The sequence below is a fragment of the Palaemon carinicauda genome, chromosome 37 (assembly GCF_036898095.1).
Source record: "Palaemon carinicauda isolate YSFRI2023 chromosome 37, ASM3689809v2, whole genome shotgun sequence".
Classification (NCBI taxonomy): Eukaryota; Metazoa; Arthropoda; class Malacostraca; order Decapoda; family Palaemonidae; genus Palaemon; species Palaemon carinicauda.
This window is the reverse complement of record NC_090761.1, coordinates 24,438,797-24,464,085: the sequence shown is the minus strand read 5'-3', so window position 1 is coordinate 24,464,085 and position 25,289 is coordinate 24,438,797. Positions and strand designations below refer to the sequence as shown.

At 44.5% G+C, this 25,289-nt stretch overlaps 1 protein-coding gene across 3 annotated transcripts in view; it reads right to left on the bottom strand.

Annotated features, from left to right (window-relative positions):
• spartin overlaps positions 1–25,289 on the bottom strand; it is a 230,757-nt gene that overhangs the window by 116,203 nt on the left and 89,265 nt on the right. For all 3 annotated transcript variants that reach the window (XM_068360865.1, XM_068360864.1, XM_068360866.1), the window contains 2 exons: positions 18,485–18,615; positions 7,736–7,857 (listed from right to left, as the gene is read on the bottom strand). In XM_068360865.1, the coding sequence (XP_068216966.1) occupies positions 7,736–7,857; positions 18,485–18,615 (253 nt within the window). The remainder of the gene's footprint in view (positions 1–7,735; positions 7,858–18,484; positions 18,616–25,289) is intronic.

Genomic DNA, 25,289 nt, shown 5'->3' with positions numbered 1-25,289 from the left:
CTGCAAACCTAGTTGGAAAAGCAGGATGCTATAAGTCCAAGGGTTCCAACAGGGAAAAATAGCTCAGTGAGGAAAGGAAATATGGAAATAAATAAACTATATGAGAAGCAATAAATAAAACATATAAAATATCTAAAGATCAGTATCAACATTAAAATAGATCTGTCATATATAAACTATGAAGAAAAACTTATGTCAACCTGTTCAACATATAAACTTCCAAGTTCTACAGATTCAATAAGGAAGATCCTTCCACAATCTGGTCACAGATGGAATAAAACTTCTAGAATACTGTGTAGTGTTGAGCCTTATGACAGAGAAAACAATATTTTTAGAATTAACTGCATATCTTATACTATGTAGAGGATGGTACAGGATAGAGGATCTGAATGCAAAGGTTGGTCAAAATTATGAACTTTTAAGCAACATGTAAAATGTTATTTTCCTTAGTAAAATAAATTTTTGAATATACTTACCCGATGATCATGAAGCTGTCAACTCCGTTGCCCGACAGAAATCTAAGGTCGGGATACGCCAGCGATCGCTATACAGGTGGGGGTGTACACAACAGCGCCATCTGTGAGCAGGTACTCAAGTACTTCTTGTCAACAAGAACTCAATTTTCTCCTCGGTCCACTGGTTCTCTATGGGGAGGAAGGGAGGGTCCTTAAATTCATGATCATCGGGTAAGTATATTCAAAAATTTATTTTACTAAGGAAAATAACATTTTTCAATATTAATCTTACCCGATGATCATGTAGCTGATTCACACCCAGGGTGGTGGGTGGAGACCAGCATACATGTTAACATTAGAAGCTAAGTATCCCGTATTTCATTTTAGCAGTTATTCAAAATAACAAACATAAAATAAATAAGTACCTGGTAAGGAAGTCGACTTGAACCATTACTCTGCCTTTTTTAAGTACGTCTTCCTTACTGAGCCTAGCGGTCCTCTTAGGATGCTGAGCGACTCCTAGGTGCTGAAGTATGAAGGGCTGCAACCCATACTAAAGGACCTCATCACAACCTCTAATCTAGGCGCTTCTCAAGAAAGAATTTGACCACCCGCCAAATCAACCAGGATGCGGAAGGCTTCTTAGCCTTCCGTACAACCCAAAAACAACAATAAAAAGCATTTCAAGAGAAAGATTAAAAAAGGTTATGGGATTATGGGAATGTAGTGGCTGAGCCCTCACCTACTACTGCACTCGCTGCTACGAATGGTCCCAGGGTGTAGCAGTTCTCGTAAAGAGACTGGACATCTTTGAGATAAAATGATGCGAACACTGACTTGCTTCTCCAATAGGTTGCATCCATAACACTCTGCAGAGAACGGTTCTGTTTGAAGGCCACTGAAGTAGCAACAGCCCTAACTTCATGTGTCCTTACCTTCAGCAAAGCAAGGTCTTCTTCCTTCAGATGAGAATGGGCCTCTCTAATCAGAAGCCTGATGTAGTAAGAAACTGCGTTCTTAGACATCGGTAAAGCAGGTTTCTTGATAGAACACCATAAAGCTTCTGATTGTCCTCGTAATGGCTTTGTCCGTCTTAAATAGTACTTAAGAGCTCTTACTGGGCAAAGTACTCTCTCTAGTTCGTTCCCCACCAAGTTGGACAGGCTTGGGATCTCGAACGACTTGGGCCAAGGACGAGAAGGAAGCTCGTTTTTAGCCAAAAAACCGAGCTGCAAGGAACACGTAGCCGTTTCAGATGTAAAACCTATGTTCCTGCTGAAGGCGTGGATCTCACTGACTCTTTTAGCTGTTGCTAAGCAAACGAGGAAAAGAGTCTTTAATGTGAGATCCTTAAAAGAGGCTGATTGAAGCGGTTCGAATCTTGATGACATCAGGAACCTTAAAACCACGTCTAGGTTCCAGCCTGGTGTGGACAACCGACGTTCCTTTGAGGTCTCAAAAGACCTAAGAAGGTCCTGTAGATCTTTGTTGGTGGAAAGATCCAAGCCTCTGTGGCGGAAGACCGCTGCCAACATGCTTCTGTAACCCTTGATCGTAGGAGCTGATAGGGATCTTACATTCCTTAGATGTAACAGGAAGTCAGCTATCTGTGTTACAGAGGTACTGGTTGAGGAAACTGCATTCGCCTTGCACCAGCTTCGGAAGACTTCCCCTTTTGACTGATAGACTCTGAGAGTGGATGTCCTCCTTGCTCTGGCAATCGCTCTGGCTGCCTCCTTCGAAAAGCCTCTAGCTCTTGAGAGTCTTTCGATAGTCTGAAGGCAGTCAGACGAAGAGCGTGGAGGCTTGGGTGTACCTTCTTTACGTGAGGCTGACGCAGAAGGTCCACTCTCAGAGGAAGAGTCCTGGGAACGTCCACTAGCCATTGCAGTACCTCGGTGAACCATTCTCTCGCGGGCCAGAGGGGAGCAACCAACGTCAACCGTGTCCCTTCGTGAGAGGCGAACTTCTGAAGTACCCTGTTGACAATCTTGAACGGAGGGAACCCATACAGGTCTAGATGGGACCAATCCAGCAGAAAGGCATCCACGTGAACTGCTGCTGGGTCTGGAATCGGAGAACAATACATCGGGAGCCTCTTGGTCATCGAGGTAGCGAATAGATCTATGGTGGGCTGACCCCAGAGGGCCCATAGTCTGCTGCAAACATTCTTGTGAAGGGTCCACTCTGTGGGGATGACCTGACCCTTCCGGCTGAGGCGATCTGCCATGACATTCATGTCGCCCTGAATGAACCTCGTTACCAGCGAAATCTTTCGCTCTTTTGACCAAATGAGGAGGTCCCTTGCGATCTCGAACAACTTCCTCGAATGAGTCCCTCCTTGCTTGGAGATGTAAGCCAAGGCTGTGGTGTTGTCGGAGTTCACCTCCACCACCTTGCTTAGCTGGAGGGACTTGAAGTTTATCAAGGCCAGATGAACTGCCAAAAGCTCCTTGCAGTTGATGTGAAGTGTCCTTTGCTCCTGATTCCACGTGCCCGAGCATTCCTGTCCGTCCAGTGTCGCACCCCAGCCCGTGTCCGATGCGTCCGAGAAGAGACGGTGGTCGGGGGTCTGAACACCCAATGGTAGACCTTCCTTGAGAAGAATGCTGTTCTTCCACCACGTCAGTGTAGACCTCATCTCTTCGGAAATAGGCACTGAGACCGCCTCTAGCGTCATGTCCTTTCTCCAGTGAGCAGCTAGATGATACTGAAGGGGGCGGAGGTGGAGTCTCCCTAACTCGATGAACTGGGCCAGCGATGAAAGTGTCCCTGTTAGACTCATCCACTGCCTGACTGAACATCGGTTCCTTCTCAGCATGCTCTGGATGCATTCTAGGGCTTGATTGATCCTTGGGGCCGACGGAAAAGCCCGAAAAGCTCGACTCTGAATCTCCATACCTAGATAGACAATGGTCTGGGATGGGACGAGTTGGGACTTCTCTATATTGACCAGGAGGCCCAATTCCTTGGTCAGATCCAAAGTCCATCTGAGATTCTCCAGACAGCGACGACTTGACGGAGCTCTTAAAAGCCAGTCGTCCAAATAGAGGGAGGCTCTGATGTCTGCCAAGTGAAGGAATTTGGCAATATTCCTCATCAGTTTGGTAAACACAAGAGGTGCCGTGCTTAGGCCAAAGCACAGGGCTTGGAACTGGTACACGACCTTTCCAAAGACGAACCTTAGGAAAGGTTGGGAGTCTGGATGGATGGGGACGTGAAAGTACGCGTCTTTCAGGTCTAACGAGACCATCCAGTCTTCCTTCCTGACCGCTGCTAGCACCGACTTCGTCGTCTCCATCGTGAACGTCTGCTTGGTGACAAAAGCATTGAGAGCACTGACGTCTAGCACCGGTCTCCAACCTCCTGTCTTCTTCGCTACCAGGAAGAGACAGTTGTAGAAGCCCGGGGATTGATGGTCCCGGACTATGACTACCGCTCCCTTTTGTAGCAAGAGCGACACCTCTTGTTGCAACGCTAGCCTCTTGTCCTTCTCCTTGTAGTTGGGAGAGAGGTTGATGGGAGATGTTGCTAGAGGGGGACTGCGGCAGAACGGAATTCTGTACCCCTCCCTTAGCCACTTCACAGACTGAGCGTCTGCACCTCTGCTCTCCCAAGCTTGCCAGAAGTTCTTGAGCCTGGCTCCCACTGCTGTCTGGAGAGGAAGGCAGTCAGATCCTGCCTTTTGCGGACTTGGAACCCTTCTTGGATTTGCCACGGTGACTGTCGGCACGGGTACCTCCTCTGCTGGAGGTTCTGCCACGAAAGGGCGGGATGAACCTAGTTGCTGGTGTGTCCACTGCTGCAGAACGGAAAGGTCTAGGCACGGAAGGTAAAGCTTTAGCCTTACGTGCGGAAGATGCCATCAGGTCATGGGTATCCTTCTGGATCAGCGAGGCAGCCATCCCCTTGATCAGCTCCTCCGGAAACAGACACTTGGAGAGAGGAGCAAACAACAACTCCGACTTCTGGCAAGGAGTGATCCCAGACGACAAGAAGGAGCAAAGATGTTCTCTCTTCTTAAGCACTCCCGACACGTACGAAGCCGCAAGCTCACCAGACCCATCCCGAATGGCTTTGTCCATGCTAGACATGATAAGCATGGCAGAGTCCTTATCCGAAGGGGAAGTCTTTCTGCTTAACGCTCCCAAACACCAATCGAGGAAGTTGAAGATCTCAAAAGCACGAAAGACTCCCTTCAACAGATGATCCATGTCAGAAAAGGACCAGCAAATCTTAGATCGTCTCATAGCCAGCCTGCGGGGAGAGTCAACCAGACTTGAGAAGTCGCCCTGGGCAGAGGCAGGAACTCCCAAGCCGGGTTCCTCTCCCGTGGCATACCAGACGCTAGATTTGGAAGCAAGCTTGGTAGGCGGAAAGATGAAAGCAGTCTTTCCCAGTTGCTTCTTGGACTGCAACCACTCTCCCATAACCCTCAAAGCTCTCTTGGATGAGCGTGCGAGGACAAGCTTGGTGAAGGCAGAAGCAGCTGACTGCATGCCCAGAGCAAACTCGGAGGGAGGAGAGCGAGGGGTTGCAGACACAAACTGTTCCGGATACAAGTCCCTGAACAAGGCAAGGACTTTACGAAAGTCTAAGGAGGGAGGCGTAGACTTGGGCCCTTCTAAGTCGGAGTGCGGTTCATCCAAATGTGCAGCTTCGTCATCCGATACTCCATCATCCGAAAGCTGAGTAGGAAGTGGCAAAGGTGGAGCAGAAAGCTGAACGGCTGAATCCGGCAGCACGGGTGCATGCGTAGCTGCTGCGGATCCAACATCATGCCGCTGCTGGTCAGTCTGCGAGCTGGCAACAACAAAAGCAGAGTGCTGGTGCGTGGGAGGGACTGCCGTGGGTTGCGGAGCATGCCGTATGGGATGCGGAGCATGCCGCATGGGTTGCGGAGCATGCCGCATAGTGTCAAAACACGGCAGCTCTACAGCACCTTCCCACTGCTGATGCGGTAGCTCACGCATGTCAACGGATGGTGCAGCATGAACGTGCGTCTGGCAGGGTGGACTGCGCATCGGTGGTGGAGCTCTCACAGGTGGAGTGTGGGAGCAGGCAGCCGCAGTATCTGCTGAGCGCACAACCGTGGCAGGTTGTAGGTTAACAGGTGCAGTGTCAACCTTCTCAGCATGATACTCTTGCATGAACGCAGCAAGCTGAGACTGCATAGTCTGCAGCATGGACCACTTAGGGTCTACCGTGGTTGGTGCGGCAACAGACGGAGTAGTAGCCTGTTGTGGAACCACTCTACCTCTCTTGGGAGGTGTGCAGTCTTCGGAAGACTGCGGCGAGTCCGAACTGACCCAGTGGCTACACCTGGGCCGTTGGACTCGCTCGGAAGGGACCTTACGCTTGAGAGGTCGTGAGACCTTGGTCCATCGTTTCTTCCTTGAAACTTCTTCCACAGACGAGGAAAGATAGGGCTCATTCGTCTGTTTGTGGATGGGACGATCTCTGACAGATACGTCCGCAACCACTGAGGGTACATCCGTACGCTGATCAAGGCCTGCCGAACCCTTTGGTCCTTCGACATTGCTTCTCCCCTGGGCTTGCAAGAGGTCCCGGACTGGGAGGACGACTGGCACGAACAGATGTACCCTCATGCGCAACACTGACACTGACACTTTTCACTTCACTTGCACTCACAACACTTCCCACTGCACTTTGCGCTTTCAGCTCTTTGACATCTGCCAAAAGCTGATTACGGTCATTAGCCAATGACTCCACTCTGTCACCAAGAGCCTGAATGGCACGCATCATATCCGCCATGGAGGGCTGAGCACTAGTAGCAGGGTCGGGAGTCACCACTACAGGGGAAGGAATAGGTTGAGGGGCATGGGGAGAGGAAAAATCAAAAGAGCGAGAAGAACTCCTCCTGATCCTATCCTTCTCTAGCCTACGTGCATTTTTAAGGAATTCGTTAAAATCGAATTCCGAAAGCCCAGCGCATTCCTCACATCGATCTTCCAATCGACAGGATTTACCCCTACAATTGGAACAAACGGTGTGAGGATCTATGGAGGCCTTCGGAAGACGCCTAGTACAAGCCCTAACACTACACTGCCTGTACTTAGGGACTTGAGACTGGTCAGACATCTTGAATTGTAGAAATAGTCAAGGGGGAATTCCAAAATCTAGCAAAGTTCGTTAACAATTAATCCAAATTAAATCAAAAAGCTTGCTAAGCTAATGATAAAGCTTCCTGAATAGCGAAGGCTAAAATCTAGAGCGAATACATCACCAAAATCGTGAAAAACAACTCCAGAATCAACAGCGTATCCAAGTAGGTCTTGCCGGTGGCACGACAGAGGAAAAATTAAGTTCTTGTTGACAAGAAGTACTTGAGTACCTGCTCACAGATGGCACTGTTGTGTACACCCCCACCTGTATAGCGATCGCTGGCGTATCCCGACCTTAGATTTCTGTCGGGCAACGGAGTTGACAGCTTCATGATCATCGGGTAAGATTAATATTGAAAAATTATTACTATTACTTGCTAAGCTACAACACTAGTTGGTAAAGCAGGATTCTATAGGCCTAGGGGCTATAACAGGGAAACTAGCCCAATGAGGAAAGGAAAAAAGGAAAATAAAATATTCTAAGAAAAGTAACAACATTAAAATAAATATCTCCTATATAAACTACTGTATAAAAACTTGAACAAAAAAAGAGGAAGAGAAATAAGATAGAATACTGTGTTCGAGTCAAGCAGGAGAACTCTAACCCAAGACAGTGGAAGACCATGGTACAGAGGCTACGGCGCTACCCACGACTAGAAAACAATGGTTTGATTTTGGAGTGTCCTACTCCTAGAAGAGCTGCTTACCATAGCTAGAGTATTCTACCCTTATCAGAAGGAAAGCGGCCACTGAACAATTACAGTGCAGTAACCCCTTGAGTGAAGAAGAATTGTTTGGTAATCTGTGTTGTCAGGTGTATGAAGACAGAGGAGAATATGTTAAGAATAGGCCAGACTATTCAGTGTGTGTGTAGGCAAAGGGAAAATGAAACGTAACCAGAGAGAAGGATCCAATGTAGTATTGTTTAGCCAGTCAAAAGACCCCATAACTCTCTAGCAGTAGTATGTCAATGGGTGGCTGGTGCCCTGGCCAACCTACAACTATGCCAGAAATCAGGAATTGGGAAGCTGTGGCATCAACGAGTAAAGCATGGTGACCAAAAGGTAAGATTCAATTATATAAATATATTAATAACGTAATAACTTGTGATATTTCCTGACAGGCATACCTAAAAAATGTCATCCACAATCTTACCTGATTCTAACGACTTTAAATAATCATCATATGATGGAGGAGCTTCTTCAACGGCTAATCTTGGGCCATCTCTACTACCGTTACCTGCCTGTGCATCAGCAAAGTGTTCCAGTACCTGCTTCCTGTGAAAATAAGCTTGATTTCAGTTCACATTAAGCAGAGCATAGTACTTTATGACAAACCACATCGAATATGACTTGGCTTTTCGTAAGATGATGTATTCGTATTGAGTGAAAATCTAGTTACTGTATTTTAAAAAATATGAAAACAGTAAAACTAATGGACAATGAAAACAGCACAATAAGTCATTGTAGAAAAAATGGAACAGATAAAAGTAAATTATATTCTATTGAAAGTAAAAAATAAAAAATACATCAGATTGGACCATAACATACAGAGAACAAAATTTAAAACATCTTAATTTTCACCATTGTCAAGCAGCCTTTAATCAACTGACTCTAACTGCAACATATCTATTCATATTACCTACAGTACATGAAAATTTTTCAGCAAAATATAACTAACGAGGAATTTATAAAACATTTAAAAAAAGTAATTTGTATTTTTCTTATGTATACAAACCTGAGTCCTTTAATAATAAGATTTATTACTTCTATATTCACCTGTTGTTTACGCTTTTCTTTCTCACGAAGTCTAAAGTGTCAGTGCATATTAAAAAACAATATTTGCTATTTTTTCTCTTTACAATGCACTTCCCCTCTTCAAACCATAGCACCATCTGGAGATCAATGGCAAACTACCGAGTCAATGCCTAGTCATAATTTCTTTTGCTTTCGAGTTCACTTATTATTTTTATCATCTTTATTACTAGCTAAGCTATAACCGAGTTGGAAAAGCGGGATGCGTTAAGTAAGGGGCTCCAACAGGGGAAAAATGGCCCAGTGAGGAAAGGAAATAAGGAAAAGAATAAACTATATGACAAGTAGTAAGCAATTAAAATAAAATTATTTTAAGAACAGTAACAGCATTAAAACAGATCTTCCATATATAAACAACAAAAATAGACTTCTGTCAGCCTGTTCAAAATAAAAACATTTGCTGCATGTTTGAAGTCTTTTAAAGTTCTACTGATTAAACCACCCGATAAGGAAGATCATCCCATAACTTGGTCACAGCTGGAATGAACCTTCTAGAATACTGTGTAGTACTGTATAGAGTATTGCATGTTGAAACTATATCAACAGTCTCTTACCACCACTGATCAATGGAGAGGAGGGGACATGTATATGAACATCAGGCAAGTAGAGAAATAATAGATTTTATCATAAGAATACTGTTTACTTCTATGAACCTCCTCTCAAGTTCACATTGCTGACTCCCACACTCTGATGGAGGCAGATGAGTGAAGGAAACAGATGCGAAGGTAACAATCTCATCATCATCTCCTCCTACACCTATTGACGCAAAGGATCGCAATTAGATTTTACCAGTCGTCTCTATCTTGAACTTTTAAATTAATAGTTTTCCATTCATCATCTACTTCATGTTTCATAATCCTCAGCCATATAGGCCTGGGTCTTCTAACTCTTCTAGTGCCTTGTGGAGCCCAGTTAAAAGTTTGGTGAACTAATCTCCCTAATTTATCAGACTTGCTTAAAAAGCAAACAAACGCAAACCCAACTAAACTTGTAATCACTCTTGTTCACAGACCAAGATTCAACCATATTCCCACCAACTACCTTTTAAAATTAAAGTTTTATATAATGATTTAAACCTTGAACTTCCTCATTGACAAAAAAGGAAGTTGATAATTGAACTAAATCTAAGCAAATAGAATAACAGAAAATTCCTATTTACACCATATCTCTCAGTTATCACACAACGTACTCTGTCTAAATCTGCCGACATCCATCTGGTAGCTGCCAACAGATCTGTGATATTCCTCCACAGTTATGAAACTTATTGCCCAGTCAATTTCTAATAAAAAAAAGCTTTTAGATAGAGCCTTGCAAAAACAGATAATGTAAACCACTGAGTTGTTGCCAAACTCCTTTCCAAAGAAATGCTTTCACACATAAAAAGACGTAGCTAAACTACCACAGTGAATTCAAACCTTATAAACTTCCTCTGACTTACATCTAACGTGCTGTGTGAGCTTGTCATTGTACCCTTGACTAAAAACAACTTGGAATTTTAGGAGAGATGACCTAAAAAAGCCTAAATTCCTAAGCCAATTAAGAACTATTGCTCTGATATCTAAGTATTGTTAAAGATCTCACAAAACATAGAAACTCCTCTGTTGACGTATCACTGCCTTTCCTACTCACAAAAGACGATGTGGAGCACTGAGTTTAGCATCTAGTGTAAAATTATTTCAGAAATACAGTAAGGAGATATATTCCTCTTCCCACACTCAAAATCATATTACAAGAAAAGAACTGCTATCTAAAATACATTAATTTTGAAAGTTCATTTTTGTACACATCCTACCTTACTAGACCATCTGGACCTTGATCTTAGTTTCATTGGCAAAGGGAGGTGGTGGATGCACTGGACTACCTACCAGTGGTATATTCTTTCATATTTATTTTCTTCATTTTTCTGAAAAAAATCAAAAATGGCAAAAAAAAAAAAAAAAAAAAAATCCCAAGATCTTCAAGAAAATTGTAACCTTTTCTGGATAAGCAAATAAGATCTACCTGATGAACAAACTATACATCATCTAATAATAAATTTAAAAACCAATTTGTTAATGCTAAAATAAAGAAAAATTATATTTTAATTATAAAATAAATTTTTGAATATACTTACCCGGTGAATATATAATAGCTGCACCTCTGCGGCTCGACAGACACATACTTAAAAAAAACTCACGAGCGATCGCTATGCAGGTTGCGGGTGTGCCCACCAGCGCCAACTGTCGGCCAGATACCACTCTCGGATGTAAACAAAACCTTCAATTCTTCTCGTTTCACTGCGTCTCTATTGGGGAGGAAGGGAGGGTCGTTTAATTAATATATTCACCGGGTAAGTATATTCAAACATTTATCTTATAATTAAAATATCATTTTTAAATATTTAACTTAGCCGGTGAATATATAATAGCTGATTCACACCCAAGGAGGTGGGTAGAGACCAGAGTTAAATATGTTTACATCGTATAAGCTAAGAGTTTTTTCATTTTGACAGTTATCAATATAACAAAATCAAAATAAATAGGTACCTGGTAAGGAAGTCGACTTAGACGATTACTCTGCCTTGTAAGTCTGTCTTCCTTACGGAGCCCCGCGATCCTCTTAGGATGCTGACAGACTCCCAGAAGCTGAAGTATCAAGGGCTGCAACCCATACAACAGGACCTCATCAAACCCCTAATCTGGGCGCTCTCGAAATGACTTTGACCACCCACCAAATCAACCAGGATGCGAAAGGCTTCTTAGCCTCCCGAACAACCCATAAAAACAACATTAAAAAACATTTCAAGAGACAGATTAAAAGGATATGGAATTAGGGAATTGTAGTGGTTGAGCCCTCACCCACTACTGCACTCGCTGCTACGAATGGTCCCAGTGTGTAGCAGTTCTCGTAAAGAGTCTGGACATCTTTCAAGTAAAATGACGCGAACACTGACTTGCTTCTCCAATAGGTTGCGTCCATGATACTTTGCAGAGATCTATTTTGCTTAAAGGCCACGGAAGTTGCTACAGCTCTAACCTCGTGCGTCTTAACCTTAAGCAAAGATCGGTCTTCCTCACTCAAGTGTGAATGAGCTTCTCGTATTAACAATCTGATAAAATATGACAAAGCATTCTTTGACATAGGTAAGGATGGTTTCTTAACCGAACACCATAACGCTTCAGATTTGCCTCGTAAAGATTTAGTACGAGCTAAGTAGAACTTAAGAGCTCTAACAGGGCATAATACTCTTTCTAGTTCATTGCCTACGATCTCCGATAAGCTAGGAATATCGAAAGATTTAGGCCAAGGACGAGAAGGTAGCTCATTCTTGGCTAGGAAACCAAGCTGCAGAGAACAAGTAGCTTTTTTTTTTTTTTTTTGACGAAAACCCGATGTTCTTGCTGGAGGCATGAAGTTCACTGACTCTTTTAGCCGAGGCCAAGCATACCAGGAAAAGAGTCTTAAGAGTGAGATCTTTCAGGGAGGCTGAATGTAAAGGCTCAAACCTGTCTGACATGAGGAATCTTAGGACCACGTCTAAATTCCACCCAGGTGTAGCCAAACGACGTTCCTTAGAGGTCTCAAAAGACTTAAGGAGGTCTTGCAGATCTTTATTGTTGGAAAGATCTAAGCCTCTATGCCGGAAGACCGAGGCCAACATGCTTCTGTAGCCCTTGATCGTAGGAGCTGAAAGGGAGCGAACTTTTCTCAGGTATAAGAGAAAATCAGCTATTTGGGCTACAGAGGTACTGGACGAGGATACGGAAACTGACTTGCACCAGTCTCGGAAGACTTCCCACTTCGATTGGTAAACTCTAATGGTAGACGCTCTCCTCGCTCTAGCAATCGCACTGGCTGCCTCCTTCGAAAAGCCTCTAGCTCTCGAGAGTCTTTCGATAGTCTGAAGGCAGTCAGACGAAGAGCGTGGAGGCTTTGGTGTACCTTCTTTACGTGTGGCTGACGTAAAAGGTCTACTCTTAGAGGAAGACTTCTGGGAAAGTCTACCAGCCATCGAAGTACCTCGGTGAACCATTCTCTCGCGGGCCAGAGGGGAGCAACTAACGTCAACCTTGTCCCTTCGTGAGAGGCGAATTTCTGCAGTACCTTGTTGACAATCTTGAATGGTGGGAATGCGTAAAGATCTAGGTGTGACCAATCTAGGAGGAAGGCATCTATATGTATTGCTGCTGGGTCTGGGACTGGAGAGCAATAGATTGGAAGCCTCTTGGTCAGCGAGGTTGCAAAGAGATCTATGGTGGGTTGACCCCAAGCCGCCCAAAGTCTCTTGCACACATCCTTGTGGAGGGTCCATTCGGTTGGAATTACTTGACCTTTCCGACTGAGACAATCTGCTAGGACGTTCAAGTCGCCCTGGATGAACCTCGTTACTAGGGAGATGCCTCGATCTTTTGACCAGATGAGCAGGTCCCTTGCGATCTCGTACAGAGTCAGTGAGTGGGTACCTCCCTGTTTGGAAATATACGCCAAGGCCGTGGTGTTGTCCGAGTTGACCTCCACCACCTTGCCTCGAAGGAGATTCTCGAAGCTTATCAAGGCCAGGTGAACCGCCAAAAGCTCCTTGCTGTTGATATGCATGCTCCTCTGACTCGAGTTCCACAGACCTGAGCATTCCCGACCGTCCAGCGTTGCGCCCCAGCCCAAGTCCGATGCGTCTGAGAAGAGAACGTGGTTGGGTTTCTGAACTGCTAGGGGAAGACCCTCTCGTAGACTGATATTGTCTTTCCACCAAGTCAGACAAGTTTTTATCTTTTCGGAAATCGGGATCGAGACCGCCTCTAGCGTCTTGTCCTTTTTCCAGTGAAAAGCTAGATGGAATTGTAGAGGTCGGAGGTGTAGCCTTCCTAGCGAGACAAATTGCTCCAGGGATGACAGCGTTCCTACCAGACTCATCCAATTCCTGACTGAGCAGCGTTCTTTCTTCAACATCTTCTGGATGACGAGCAGGGCTTGATCTATTCTGGGGGGCGACGGAAAAGCCCGAAAAACTTGACTGTGAATCTCCATCCCTAAATACAGGATAGTTTGGGATGGGACCAGCTGGGACTTTTCCAAGTTGACTAGGAGTCCCAATTCCTTGGTCAGATCTAGAGTCCAATTGAGATCCTTCAGACAGCGATGACTGGAAGAGGCTCTGAGAAGCCAGTCGTCCAAATAAAGGGAGGCTCGGATGTCCGATAAATGGAGGAATTTTGCCACATTCCTCATAAGCCTCGTAAACACGAGAGGAGCCGTGCTTAGGCCAAAGCACAGGGCCCGAAACTGGTACACCACATCGTCGAAGACGAATCTCAGAAAAGGTTGGGAATCTGAGTGAATGGGGATGTGGAAGTAAGCGTCCCTTAGGTCTAGAGAGACCATCCAGTCTCCCTTTCTGACCGCTGCTAGGACTGACTTTGTGGTCTCCATGGTAAACTTCGTCTTTGTGACAAAGACATTCAGAGCACTGACGTCTAGCACCGGTCTCCAACCTCCTGTCTTCTTTGATACTAGGAAGAGACGGTTGTAAAACCCCGGTGATTGAAGGTCCGAGACTTTGACCACCGCTCCCTTCTCTAGTAAAAGAGACACTTCCAGTTTCAGGGCTTGTCTCTTTGCTTCCTCTCGGTACCTGGGAGAGAGATCGATGGGGGACGTCGCTAGAGGAGGTCTGCGTACAAAAGGGATTTTGTACCCCTCTCTGAGCAACCTCACAGATTGTTGATCTGCGCCTCTCTTCTCCCAGGCTTGCCAGAAGTTCTTGAGTCTGGCACCTACTGCTGTCTGAAGTTGCGGGCAGTCAGACTCTGCCCCGAGAGGACTTGGATCCTTTCCTCTTTCCTCTCTTCCCTTCGGCACGAGCACCTCCCCTGCTGGAGGCTCTGCCACGAAAGGGCGGGATAAACCTGGAAGCTGGAGTGTCTATCCTAGGTCTAGCAGACAAGGCAGGCAAAGGGGGAGCTTTGCGAGCCGAGGACGCAACTAAATCGTGGGTCTCTTTCTGCACTAAAGACAAGGCAATTTCCTTAACTAAGACTTCAGGAAACAAGCACTTAGACAAGGGCGCAAAGAGTAGCTCAGATCTTTGGCATGGCGTCACTCCTGCTGAAAGAAAAGAGCACAGAGACTCTCGTTTCTTAAGGACTCCGGACATGAATGAAGCGGCAAGCTCGTTGGACCCATTGCGGACGGCCTTGTCCATGCAGGACATAATGAGTAAGGAAACATCCCTATCGGCAGATGAGATTTTCCTACTCAGGGCTCCCAAACACCAGTCCAGGAAGTTAAAGACTTCAAACGCCCTAAATATGCCTTTAAGAAGGTGGTCCAGGTCCGAGGGTGACCAACTAATCTTCGAGCGTCTAATGGCAAGGCGACGGGGAGAGTCTACAAGACTTGAGAAGTCGCCCTGGGCAGAGGCAGGAACTCCCAAGCCGAGAACTTCTCCCGTGGCATACCAGACGCTCGATCTAGACGAGAGTTTAGATGGGGGGAAGGCAAAGGCCGTCTTCCCTAAACTCCTCTTGGTCTCCAACCAATCGCCTAACAGCCGTAAAGCTCTCTTGGATGAGCGAGAGAGAACAAGTTTCGTAAAGGCTGGCATGGTAGCAGGAACGCCTAAAACAAACTCGGACGGCGGCGAACGCGGAGCCACAGATATAAAGTGATCAGGGAACAACTCTTTAAAAACAACCATGATGGTGGAACTGCTTTAGGCTCATCTAAATCTGAAGGCTGATCCTCAGGCTGTGGTTCAGCAACGTCCTCATATGACAGTTCCTCATCTGATAACTGATGAGAAAACGGCAAAGGTGTAGGCAACGTTTGACTCGCAGAGTCCGGCCGCACTGGTGCATACGTGACGGAGCAGGACGCAGCGTCCTGAAACTGCTGAACAGTCTGGGAACTGTCAACAACAACAGGTGCGCGGGGACGCACAGCGTCCACCCGAGACTGTTTAGACCGTCTGGGTTGTGCAGTCAACACCATACCGGGTTGCGGAGGTTGACGCACCGCGTCAAAACAAGTCAACTCTGATGGTTGGTGAACGTCCTGAACGTCACCAATCGCATCAGTGCGTTGCCTAACGTCAACGTGCGGCTGGAAATCCACACTGGATCGCATCGGGGGAGGAACAACCCCAACTGGTTGACGCGAGAAAGCTACATCAACGTCAACAGGACGCACAACAGAACGCTTGGATGGCTGACGGCCAGAAGGTTCAACGGAAACCTTCTCTGCGTTGTAGTCCTCCATAAAGGACGCAAGCTTAGACTGCATGTCTTGCAGTAACACCCATTTAGGGTCTACGGAAGCGGGTGCGGTAACAGACGGGGTTAGCGACTGAGACGGCACAACTTTGCCTCTCTTAGGCGGCGAGCAGTCATCAGATGACGGCAACGGGTCCGAACTGTCCCAGTGGCTACATCCGGGACGTTGGACTTGTCCTGAAGGGACCGACTTGCGTTTTAAAGGTCTAGAGACCTTGGTCTAAGGTTTCTTACGTGAAACGCCTTCGGATGACGAGGTAAAAATGGGCTCTCTCGTCTTATGGTAAGGGCGATCTTGACGAGATACGCCTGATACCAAAGAGGGAACGTCTGTTCGCTGATCAAGGCCTCTCAAACCCATAAGTCGTACGACATTGCTTCTCCCCTGGGCTTGGGAGCTTGCAAGAGGTCCCAGACTAGGTGGACGACAGGCACGAACAGACGAACCCTCGGTCGCAACACTGTTCACAACACTTTGCGTAACACTAGGCACTTTGACACTTTCCGCCGTGGCACTTTGGCACTTGAGTTCCTTCACGTCCACCATGAGTTGATTACGGTCACTTGCTAAAGCCTCAACTCTCTCCCCCAAGGCATGAATAGCACGCATCATGTTTTGCATAGACGGTTCCTGAGTGCTAGGAGGGGAGTTAGGAACAACCACTACAGGGGAAGGATTAGGTTCAGGGGCATGTGGAGAGGAAAAATCTACGGACCTAGAAGAACTTCTCCTTACCCTATCTCTCTCTAGTCTGCGTGTATATTTATCAAATTCGATCCAATCGAATTCCGAAAGGCCCACGCATTCCTCACATCGATCTCCCAATTGACAGGTTTTACCCCGACAATTGGAACAAACAGTGTGAGGGTCGAGAGAAGCCTTTGGAAGACGCCTATTACAGTCCCTAGCATTACACTTTCGAAACTTAGGAACTTGAGAAGGGTCAGCCATTTTGAATTAGTCAAGGGAAAATTCAAAAAAACGATCTAAGTCATCAACAAATAATCCGATTCAAAAAAGAGTTCAAGGGTCTATTTTGGAGAAAAACACCTGTACTGCGAAAGCTCAAACCAAATTAAAGTACTTCACCAAATATGATGGGAAAAACTCCAGGTTCTACAGCGAGTAAAAGTACGTCTTGTCGTCAACGTCGACAGAGAAGAATTGAAGGTTTTGTTTACATCTGAGAGTGGTATCTGGCCGACAGTTGGCGCTGGTGGGCACACCCGCAACCTGCATAGCGATCGCTCGCGAGTTTTTTTTAAGTATGTTGTCTGTCGAGCCGCAGAGTTGCAGCTATTATATATTCACCGGCTAAGTTAAATATTTAAAAATCTAAATATAACATTACTTTTAGATTACTGTACATTTATTCATTCTGACAACTGTAAGTTTTTTAACAAAAGAAAACTGAATATTTTCTCAACTAAACATGGACCTGGTGTCTTTTAAAGATCTGGGGTCCATTTTAGAGCCAGGGTCCCTTTTGGAACTGGTGTCCTTTAAGGAGCCGGGGTATAAAAATAATTATAAAGATAGTAATAACAACAAAATGTAAAAATAAAAATCTTAGTTCAATAAAATAAATACGAGAAAAAGAGCAGTACATTCACACCCAGGTACTTGATAAGACTAGCTTCTTGAGTAAGGCCTATACTTTTTTAGCCTCAATACATAATCTATTCTCCAAAAGCAATTAATTTCAACAAAGTATCAAACTAATTCTTGTAACTGAAAAATTCTTTGATTTGTAACAATCCAAATAACCCTTTCGCTGTATTGAATTGGAAACTTTGAAAAATTATTGGTCTCTTGGACAAAGGTTGGTTGGAGGCAGGAGGTTTTAGACAGGAATCCTTACCAAGGAATTAGTTGGTTTAAATGAAGAAGACCCTCATAACATTCTCCTACAAGGTCTGCTAGTCCTGTAAAGCAGAATCCCGATGGACTTACACAATTACAAAACAAATCCCTTGGGGGTGCCAATCAAAGGGACGTTGTAGACACTGGCTTATAAAGGGAAAAACGTGGGTACTCCTAGACAGAGAACTCAAAGTGTCACTTTGCACATTTGCTTCCACTTCTGTTGCCACCTTATCAATCCTATTCACACCTAATACAGGACCAAAAATAGAAGAAAACTAGGACTGCCTCTGATGATCAGACACTGTCATAGTGACAGAGGAACATGTTTCTTATGATTAATCACCAAACCCAGCATGACTGACAAAGTATCAAAAGTCCCAATAGAGAGATTCTAATTTAAACAAGTCAAATACTCTAGAAAAAAAATTAAAGCTATAAAAGCTTCTTGGCCTCAGCTTAGGCACTGTCAAGGATAATGCTAAAGAATCCTTAGCTATACATTTCATCTTTAAAAGCACGCTTGCCACTGAACAGGAGGATACTTGATGAATAGGGATGATGGAGAACATTCATGACCTCTACAAGAAGGATATTGTGTGGGTCGATTGCTGGCAATGCCATAAACCGGTCATATCTTCCAAGCTATTCCCACACTTACACAGAACCTGTTACACCTCCATAATATGCAAAAACACCAAGCAACTATTCAAAACAGATAAAATAAAAGAAAGTATCAATAGCTTTGGTCATTAGGTGAAACATTACATTCTTACTTGTTGAAACCAAAAACAAATGTGAAGTCTTTGACAATGAGGGGGGCAGGAATACTTCTCTGTACTCAATTACCTTACTAACAAATTCAACAGGCATTCCAGCTTGATTGACAATATTCCCTATTTCAAAGAACGAATGGTTTGCATAAGCGTAGGATCAAATTGATCTTGATAAAATAAAGTAAAAGATTAAAGCTGTTTACCTTGTACACCTCATTTTATTTTGCATCTCTGCATACTGTTGAAGTTTTTCAGCACTGCAATCAAAGGATTCGATCTTAATGTTCAATGCCTTATCAATTAATGATAGGCCCTTCTGTAAGACAGCATTGGCCTGAAAAATAGTTTCAGAATTATGGCAACAAACAAAATATTCACATAAATAATAATCCATTTTCTCTAGTACAAAACATGCAACAAATTGAAATTATTCACACAAAAAGTCCTCAATTTTCTATACAAAATTTTCTAAATTATAAATCTCTGACTGCCATAGGAGGTACAGTAATTTACATGCACTATTATCGATTTCCTTCAGCACCACTGGATGTAATTTACGTCCAGTAATTACTAGCTTTTTTTCTCTTATTATTTACATATATGAAAATTTTACTTCACATGCAACAATATATATCAATGGAAAGGTAGTTTATTCAGCTAAACTATAAAAACTGTTGTAAAGGCCTATCTCGTATATTTACTTTACTTTTACTTTTAAGGGTTTATTTCTCGCCCTCCATCAGACACTAAAAGTCTGTTCAGGCAGGCCTTGGTGTGTGAAAATAATTTCTTTCCAGTTAATATTTTACTCTGTATCTTTTCAGTTATTTTGCTAGCATTTGTATAATGGCTTAATAGTTTTCAGATTACTATTATAACACTTTCTAAAAAGATAAGTCTTCAGGTTTTTCTTGAAAGCTGCCACATTTTTACTATTCTTGACATCAAGTGGAAGGTCGTTGAAGAGTCTCAGTGCAGCATAACTAAACGTTCTTCCTCCTAAGCTGAGTTAAGTAAAATATCCATAGTAAAAGAACCTGGGCTTGAATGTCAAATATTTTGGCACAGGGTTACCACTCAAAGGGGTTAATCTACAACATATCTGGGGAGTGCATTAACTGTATACTTACTTACTGTATTTGAATTATTATTTCTTGCTAGATATATCCAAAATCAGTAGCAGATGAATTACTATAATAAAATATAACATTGGAATATATTCAGCAAGAGCTGAAATAGCCATTAAAATGTAACGAGGTAGTTAGCCAATGACAGGTGGGTGAGAGGCCCAACACAACCATAAGATGTAGTAATAGATCTTTTGACAGTTGGCCTCAGGAATGAGAGGGGTCGTTTGTACAGCTGTGAAGAACAGAAATCATTGTTAGAATATAGTACTATCCTACAAAAAAATACAAACCTTTCCCCTTTAATATAGAACAATAAATTAAAGCTAAAAAGTCCTCATTACAGTATTATTATTACTTGCTAGGCTACAACCCTAACTGGAAAAGCAGAATGCTATAAGCCCGAGGGTTCCAACAGGGAAAATAGCCCAGTAAGGAAAAGAAATAAAGAAACTACAAGAGAAGTAATTAACAACTGAAATTAAATTAAATCTTTCATTGGCCAACAACTAATGTTCTTGCCCTCCTATGTCAACCTACTGGCCCAGATGAGGAGATAGGATAGATAACCTCACTAATCTCTTAATCAGTGGCACATATGAGACGTTGGAAGATGTTAGAGTCTGGACAAATAAAAGATTATAGTAAACTGTGAAATAAATTTAGCATGTTGAAGCTGTTAGTGTGACCCAATATAAGATTATGGGAAATGATGAAATAAAAGTAGGATGTTTTAAATAAACCTTTTAAGGAAGGATAAAAGTGTCGGGGGTACAGCCAGCCCTGAAGATTATAGGATTTGGTATTTTCAAATTGGATTATTAGCAGAATTCCATATCGTATTTATGAATATTTTTGTAAAATGATATTTTAATTATAAAATAAATTTTTGAATATACTTACCCGGTGAATATATAATAGCTGCTACTCAGCGGCTCGACAGAAAACTCACTCAAAAACTTGCGAGCGATCGCTATGAAGGTTGCGGGTGTGCCCACCAGCGCCACTATCGGCCAGATACCACTCTTGCATGTAAACAAACCCTTCAATTCTTCTCGTCCCGCTGCGTCTCTATTGGGGAGGAAAGGAGGGTCTTTAATTTATATATTCACCTGGTAAGTATATTCAAAAATTTATTTTATAATTAAAATATCATTTTTAAATATTTAACTTAGCCGGTGAATATATAATAGCTGATTCACACCCAAGGCGGTGGGTAGAGACCAGAGTTAATTAAGTTTACAGCGTATAAGCTAAGAGTTTTTGACAGTTATCAATATAACAAAATCAAAATATATAGGTACCTGGTAAGGAAGTTGACTTAGGCGATTACTCTGCCTTATAAGTCTGTCTTCCTCACGAAGCCCAGCGATCCTCTTAGGATGCTGAAAGACTCCCAGGAGCTGAAGTATCAAGGGCTGCAACCCATACAACAGGACCTCATCAAACCCCTAATCTGGGCGCTCTCAAGAAATGACTTTGACCACCCGCCAAATCAACCAGGATGCGAAAGGCTTCTTAGCCTTCCGTACAACCCAAAAAACAATATTAAAAACATTTCAAGAGACAGATTAAAAAGGATATTGGAATTAGGGTAATGTAGTGGTAGAACCCTCACCCACTACTGCACTCGCTGCAACGAATGGACCCAGTGTGTAGCAGTCCTCGTAAAGAGTCTGGACATCTTTTAAGTAAAATGACGCGAACACTGACTTGCTTCTCCAAAAAGTCGCGTCCATAATGCTTTGCAGAGATTTATTTTGCTTGAAGGCCACGGAGGTTGCTCTATCTCTAACTTCGTGTGTCTTAACCTTAAGCAAACATCGGTCTTTCTCATTCAAGTGAGAATGAGCTTCTCGTATTAAAAAAATCTGATAAAATATGACAAAGCATTCTTTGACATAGGCAATGAAGGTTTCTTAACTGAGCACCATAATGCCTCAGATTTACCTCGTAATGACTTAGTACGAGCTAAATAGAACTTAAGAGCTCTAACAGGACATAATACTCTTTCCAGTTCGTTGCCTACGATCTCTGATAAGCAAGGAATATCAAAAGATTTAGGCCAAGGACGAGAAGGTAGTTCATTTTTGGCCAGGAAACCAAGTTGAAGTGAACAAGTGGCTTTTTTCTGTAGAAAAGCCGATGTTCTTACTGAAGGCATGAAGTTCACTGACCCTTTTAGCCGAAGCCAAGCACACTAGGAAAAGTGTCTTGAGGGTGAGATCCTTCAGGGAGGCTGAATGTAATGGCTCAAACCTGTCTGACATGAGGAACCTTAGGACCACGTCTAAGTTCCATCCAGGAGTTGCCAAACGACGTTCCTTAGAGGTCTCGAAAGACTTAAGGAGATCTTGGAGATCTTTATTGTTGGAAAGATCTAAGCATCTATGTCGAAAGACCGAAGCCAACATGCTCCTGTAGCCCTTAATCGTGGGAGCTGAAAGGGAGCGAACCTTTCTCAGATGTAAAAGAAAATCTGCGATTTGGGCTACAGAGGTACTGGACGAGGACACAGATGCTGACTTGCACCAGTCTCGAAAGACTTCTCACTTCGACTGGTATACTCTAATGGTAGAAGCTCTCCTAGCTCTTGCAATCGCACTGGTTGCCTCCTTCGAAAAGCCTCGAGCTCTTGAGAGTCTTTCGATAGTCTGAAGGAAGTCAGACGAAGAGCGGGGAGGCTTTGATGGACATTCTTTACGTGGGGCTGACGTAACAGATCTACCCTTAGAGGAAGACTTCTTGGAAAGTCTACCAGCCATTGAAGTACCTCGGTGAACCCCTCTCTCGCGGGCCAGAGGGTAGCAACCAACGTCAACCTTGTCCTTTCGTGAGAGGCGAACTTCTGCAGTACCTTGTTGACTATCTTGAATGGTGGGAATGCATATAAGTCCAGAAAAGACCAATCCAGTAGAAACGCGTCTATGTAGATTGCTTCTGTATCTAGGACTGGAGAGCAATGGATTGGTAACCTTTTGGTCAACGAGGAGACAAAGAGGTCTATGGTGGGTTGACCCCAAGTAGCCCAAAGACTCTTGCCCACGTCCTTGTGGAGGGTCCATTCCGTGGGTATCACCTGACCCCTCCAACTGAGACAGTCTGCCAAGACGTTCAAGTCCCCCTGGATGAAACTCGTCAACAGGGAGATGCCTCGAATTTTTGACCATAAGATAAGGTCCCTTGCGATCTCGAGCAGCGTGAAGGAGTGTGTGCCTCCTTGCTTGGAGATGTACGCCAAAGCTGTGGCGTTGTCTGAGTTGACCTCTACCACTTAGTTTCGAAGAAGCTTTCGAATATCATCAAGGCCAAGTGGACTGCTAATAGCTCCTTGCCGTTGATGTGAATGCTCTTCTGACTTGAGGTCCACAGACCCGAGCATTCCCGACCGTCCAGGGTCGCAACCCCAATCCAAATCCGACGCGTCGGAGAACAACGCGTGGTTTGGGTTCTTGACTGCTAGGGATAGTCCCTCTCTCAGACTGATATTGCTGTCCCACCATTTAGGGCCTGCCTTCACTGGTTCGGAGACTGGGAATGATACCGTCTCTAACGTCTTGTCCTAGATCTAGTGAGAGGCTAGATGGAACCGGAGAGGCAGAAGGTGTAGTCTCCCTAGTGAGACAAACTGCTCCAGGGATGAAAGAGTCCCTACGAGACTGTTCCAACTCCTGACTGAACAAACGTTATCTTTTCAGCATTAGTTGGACTTCGAGCAGGGCTTGTTCTAATCGGTGGCAGACGGAAAAGCCCGAAAAAAAACTGGACTGCGAATCTCCATCCCCAAATATAGAATAATCTGGGATGGGATCAGTAGGGACTTTTAGGTTGACCAAAAGTCCCAACTCCCTGGCCAGACTCAACGTCCAATGTAGATCCTGCAGACAGCGAAGACTGGACGATGCTCTGAGAAGCCAGTCGTCCAAGTACAGGGAGGCTCGGATCCCCGATAGATGGAGGGATTTTGCCACATTCCTCATGAGCCTTGTAAACACGAGAGGAGCAGGACTGAGGCCAAAGCACAGGGCTCGAAACTGGTACCCCACATTCCTGTAAACAAACCTCTGAAATGATTGGGAATCCGGGTGTATAGGAATGTGGAAGTATGCCTCCTGAAGGTCGAGAGAGACCATCCAACCACCTTCCATTAATGCTGTCAAGACAGCCTGGTAGACTTCATCGTGAAGTTTGTCTTGACAATGAACACATTGAGCGCACTTGCCTCTTACGTACTCCTGCAGTGAAACATGCCTGCCAGATCATTGGAGCCATCCCTGAGGAACTTATTCCTGCAGAGAACGTGGCTGTCAGATCATTGGAGCCATCCCTGAAAGCCTTGTTTATGCATGACATAATTGTACAGCAAAACTTCAACCGCTCGAAAAAAGACTCCTAACAGGAGATGGTCTAGCTCTGAAGTCGACCATAAAATCTAGGAGCATCTCATGGCCAGGCGCCAGGGAGAGTCTATGAGTGTCATATCAGACTTTCGCTCTATAAGTCAGCTTAAAAGTAGGGAAAGCAAAGGCTGTCTCCCCCAAACTCCTCCTGGTGATAAACCAGTCGCCTAGCAAACGTAAAGCTCTCTTAGAAGAGCTAGAGAGCACTAGCTTATAAAAACAACGGCTTCGAAGTAGCTAGGCCTAGTGTAAACTCTGACGTTTAGGCGAACGAGGAGCAGAAGTTACAAAAAGATCTGGACAAAGATCCTTAAAAATCAGCATGATTTATTTAAAGTCCATAGAGAGCTAAGCAGCTTTAGGCTCCTCTCCGTCTGACAGAGTCCTCAAGGGAATATCAGTAGGAAGGGGAACAGCAACTTCCTCATCTGAAGGAATCTTGTCCGACAATAGCCGAGTCTCAAGCAAGGGAGAGACCTGCCGTGGTGGCAATGCTTGACAAGCAGAGTCCACACGCACTGGTGCATTAGTAGCGGACCAGGACGCAACGTCATGTAACTGCTTAACAGTCTGTGAACTGTCAACAACAACAGGTGCGGGAGGACGCTGGGCGTCCACTCGAGACTGTTTTGACTGCCTAGTCTGAGCAGTCAAAACAACTCTAGACTGCGGTAGTTGACGCTCAGCGTCAAAACAAGTCAACTCCGCTGGTTGGCGAACGTCCTGAACGTCAACAGGAGCATTAGGAAGCAGCCTAACGTCCAAATGCGGCTGAAAGCCAACACGTGACCGCATCGAGTGAGGCTCTACATATCGTGACTGACATGACTTAGCTACGCCAACGTCAACAGGACGCACAAAGGTTCGTTTGGGCGGCTGAAGGCCAGGATCTCGATGAGATAAACGGCTAGGATCAACGTGAACCTTATCGGCAGAATAGTCTTCCATAAGAGAGGCAAGCTTATTCTGCATGTCTTGCCGTACAACTCATTTAGGAACAACGGGAATGGTTGCGGTAAGAGACGAGGGTAACGTCTGTGACTGCAAAACCTTGCCTACAAAAAGACTCTCGGAGCCTGTGTTACGTTTTTGTTTAGGCGGCGAGCAGTCTTCCGATGACTGCATAGTGTCAGAGCTGTCCTAATAGTTAAAACCAGGACGCTGGACCTGTCCTGAAAGGACTGACTTTCGCTTAAAGGGCCTCGAAACCTTGTTCCACTGTTTCTTATGCGAAAAGCCTTCGGATGAGGAGGAGAAAATCGTCTCTCTCGTCTAATGGTAGGGGCGATCTTGGTGAGATACGCCTGATACCATAGAGGGAACGTCTGTTCGCTGATCAAGGCCTCTCGAACCCATAAGTCGTACGACATTACTTCTCCCCTGGGCTTGGGAGCTTGCAAGAGGTCCCGGACTAGGCGAACGACAGGCACGAACAGACGAACCCTCGGTCGCAACACTGATAACACTTTGCGCAATATCAC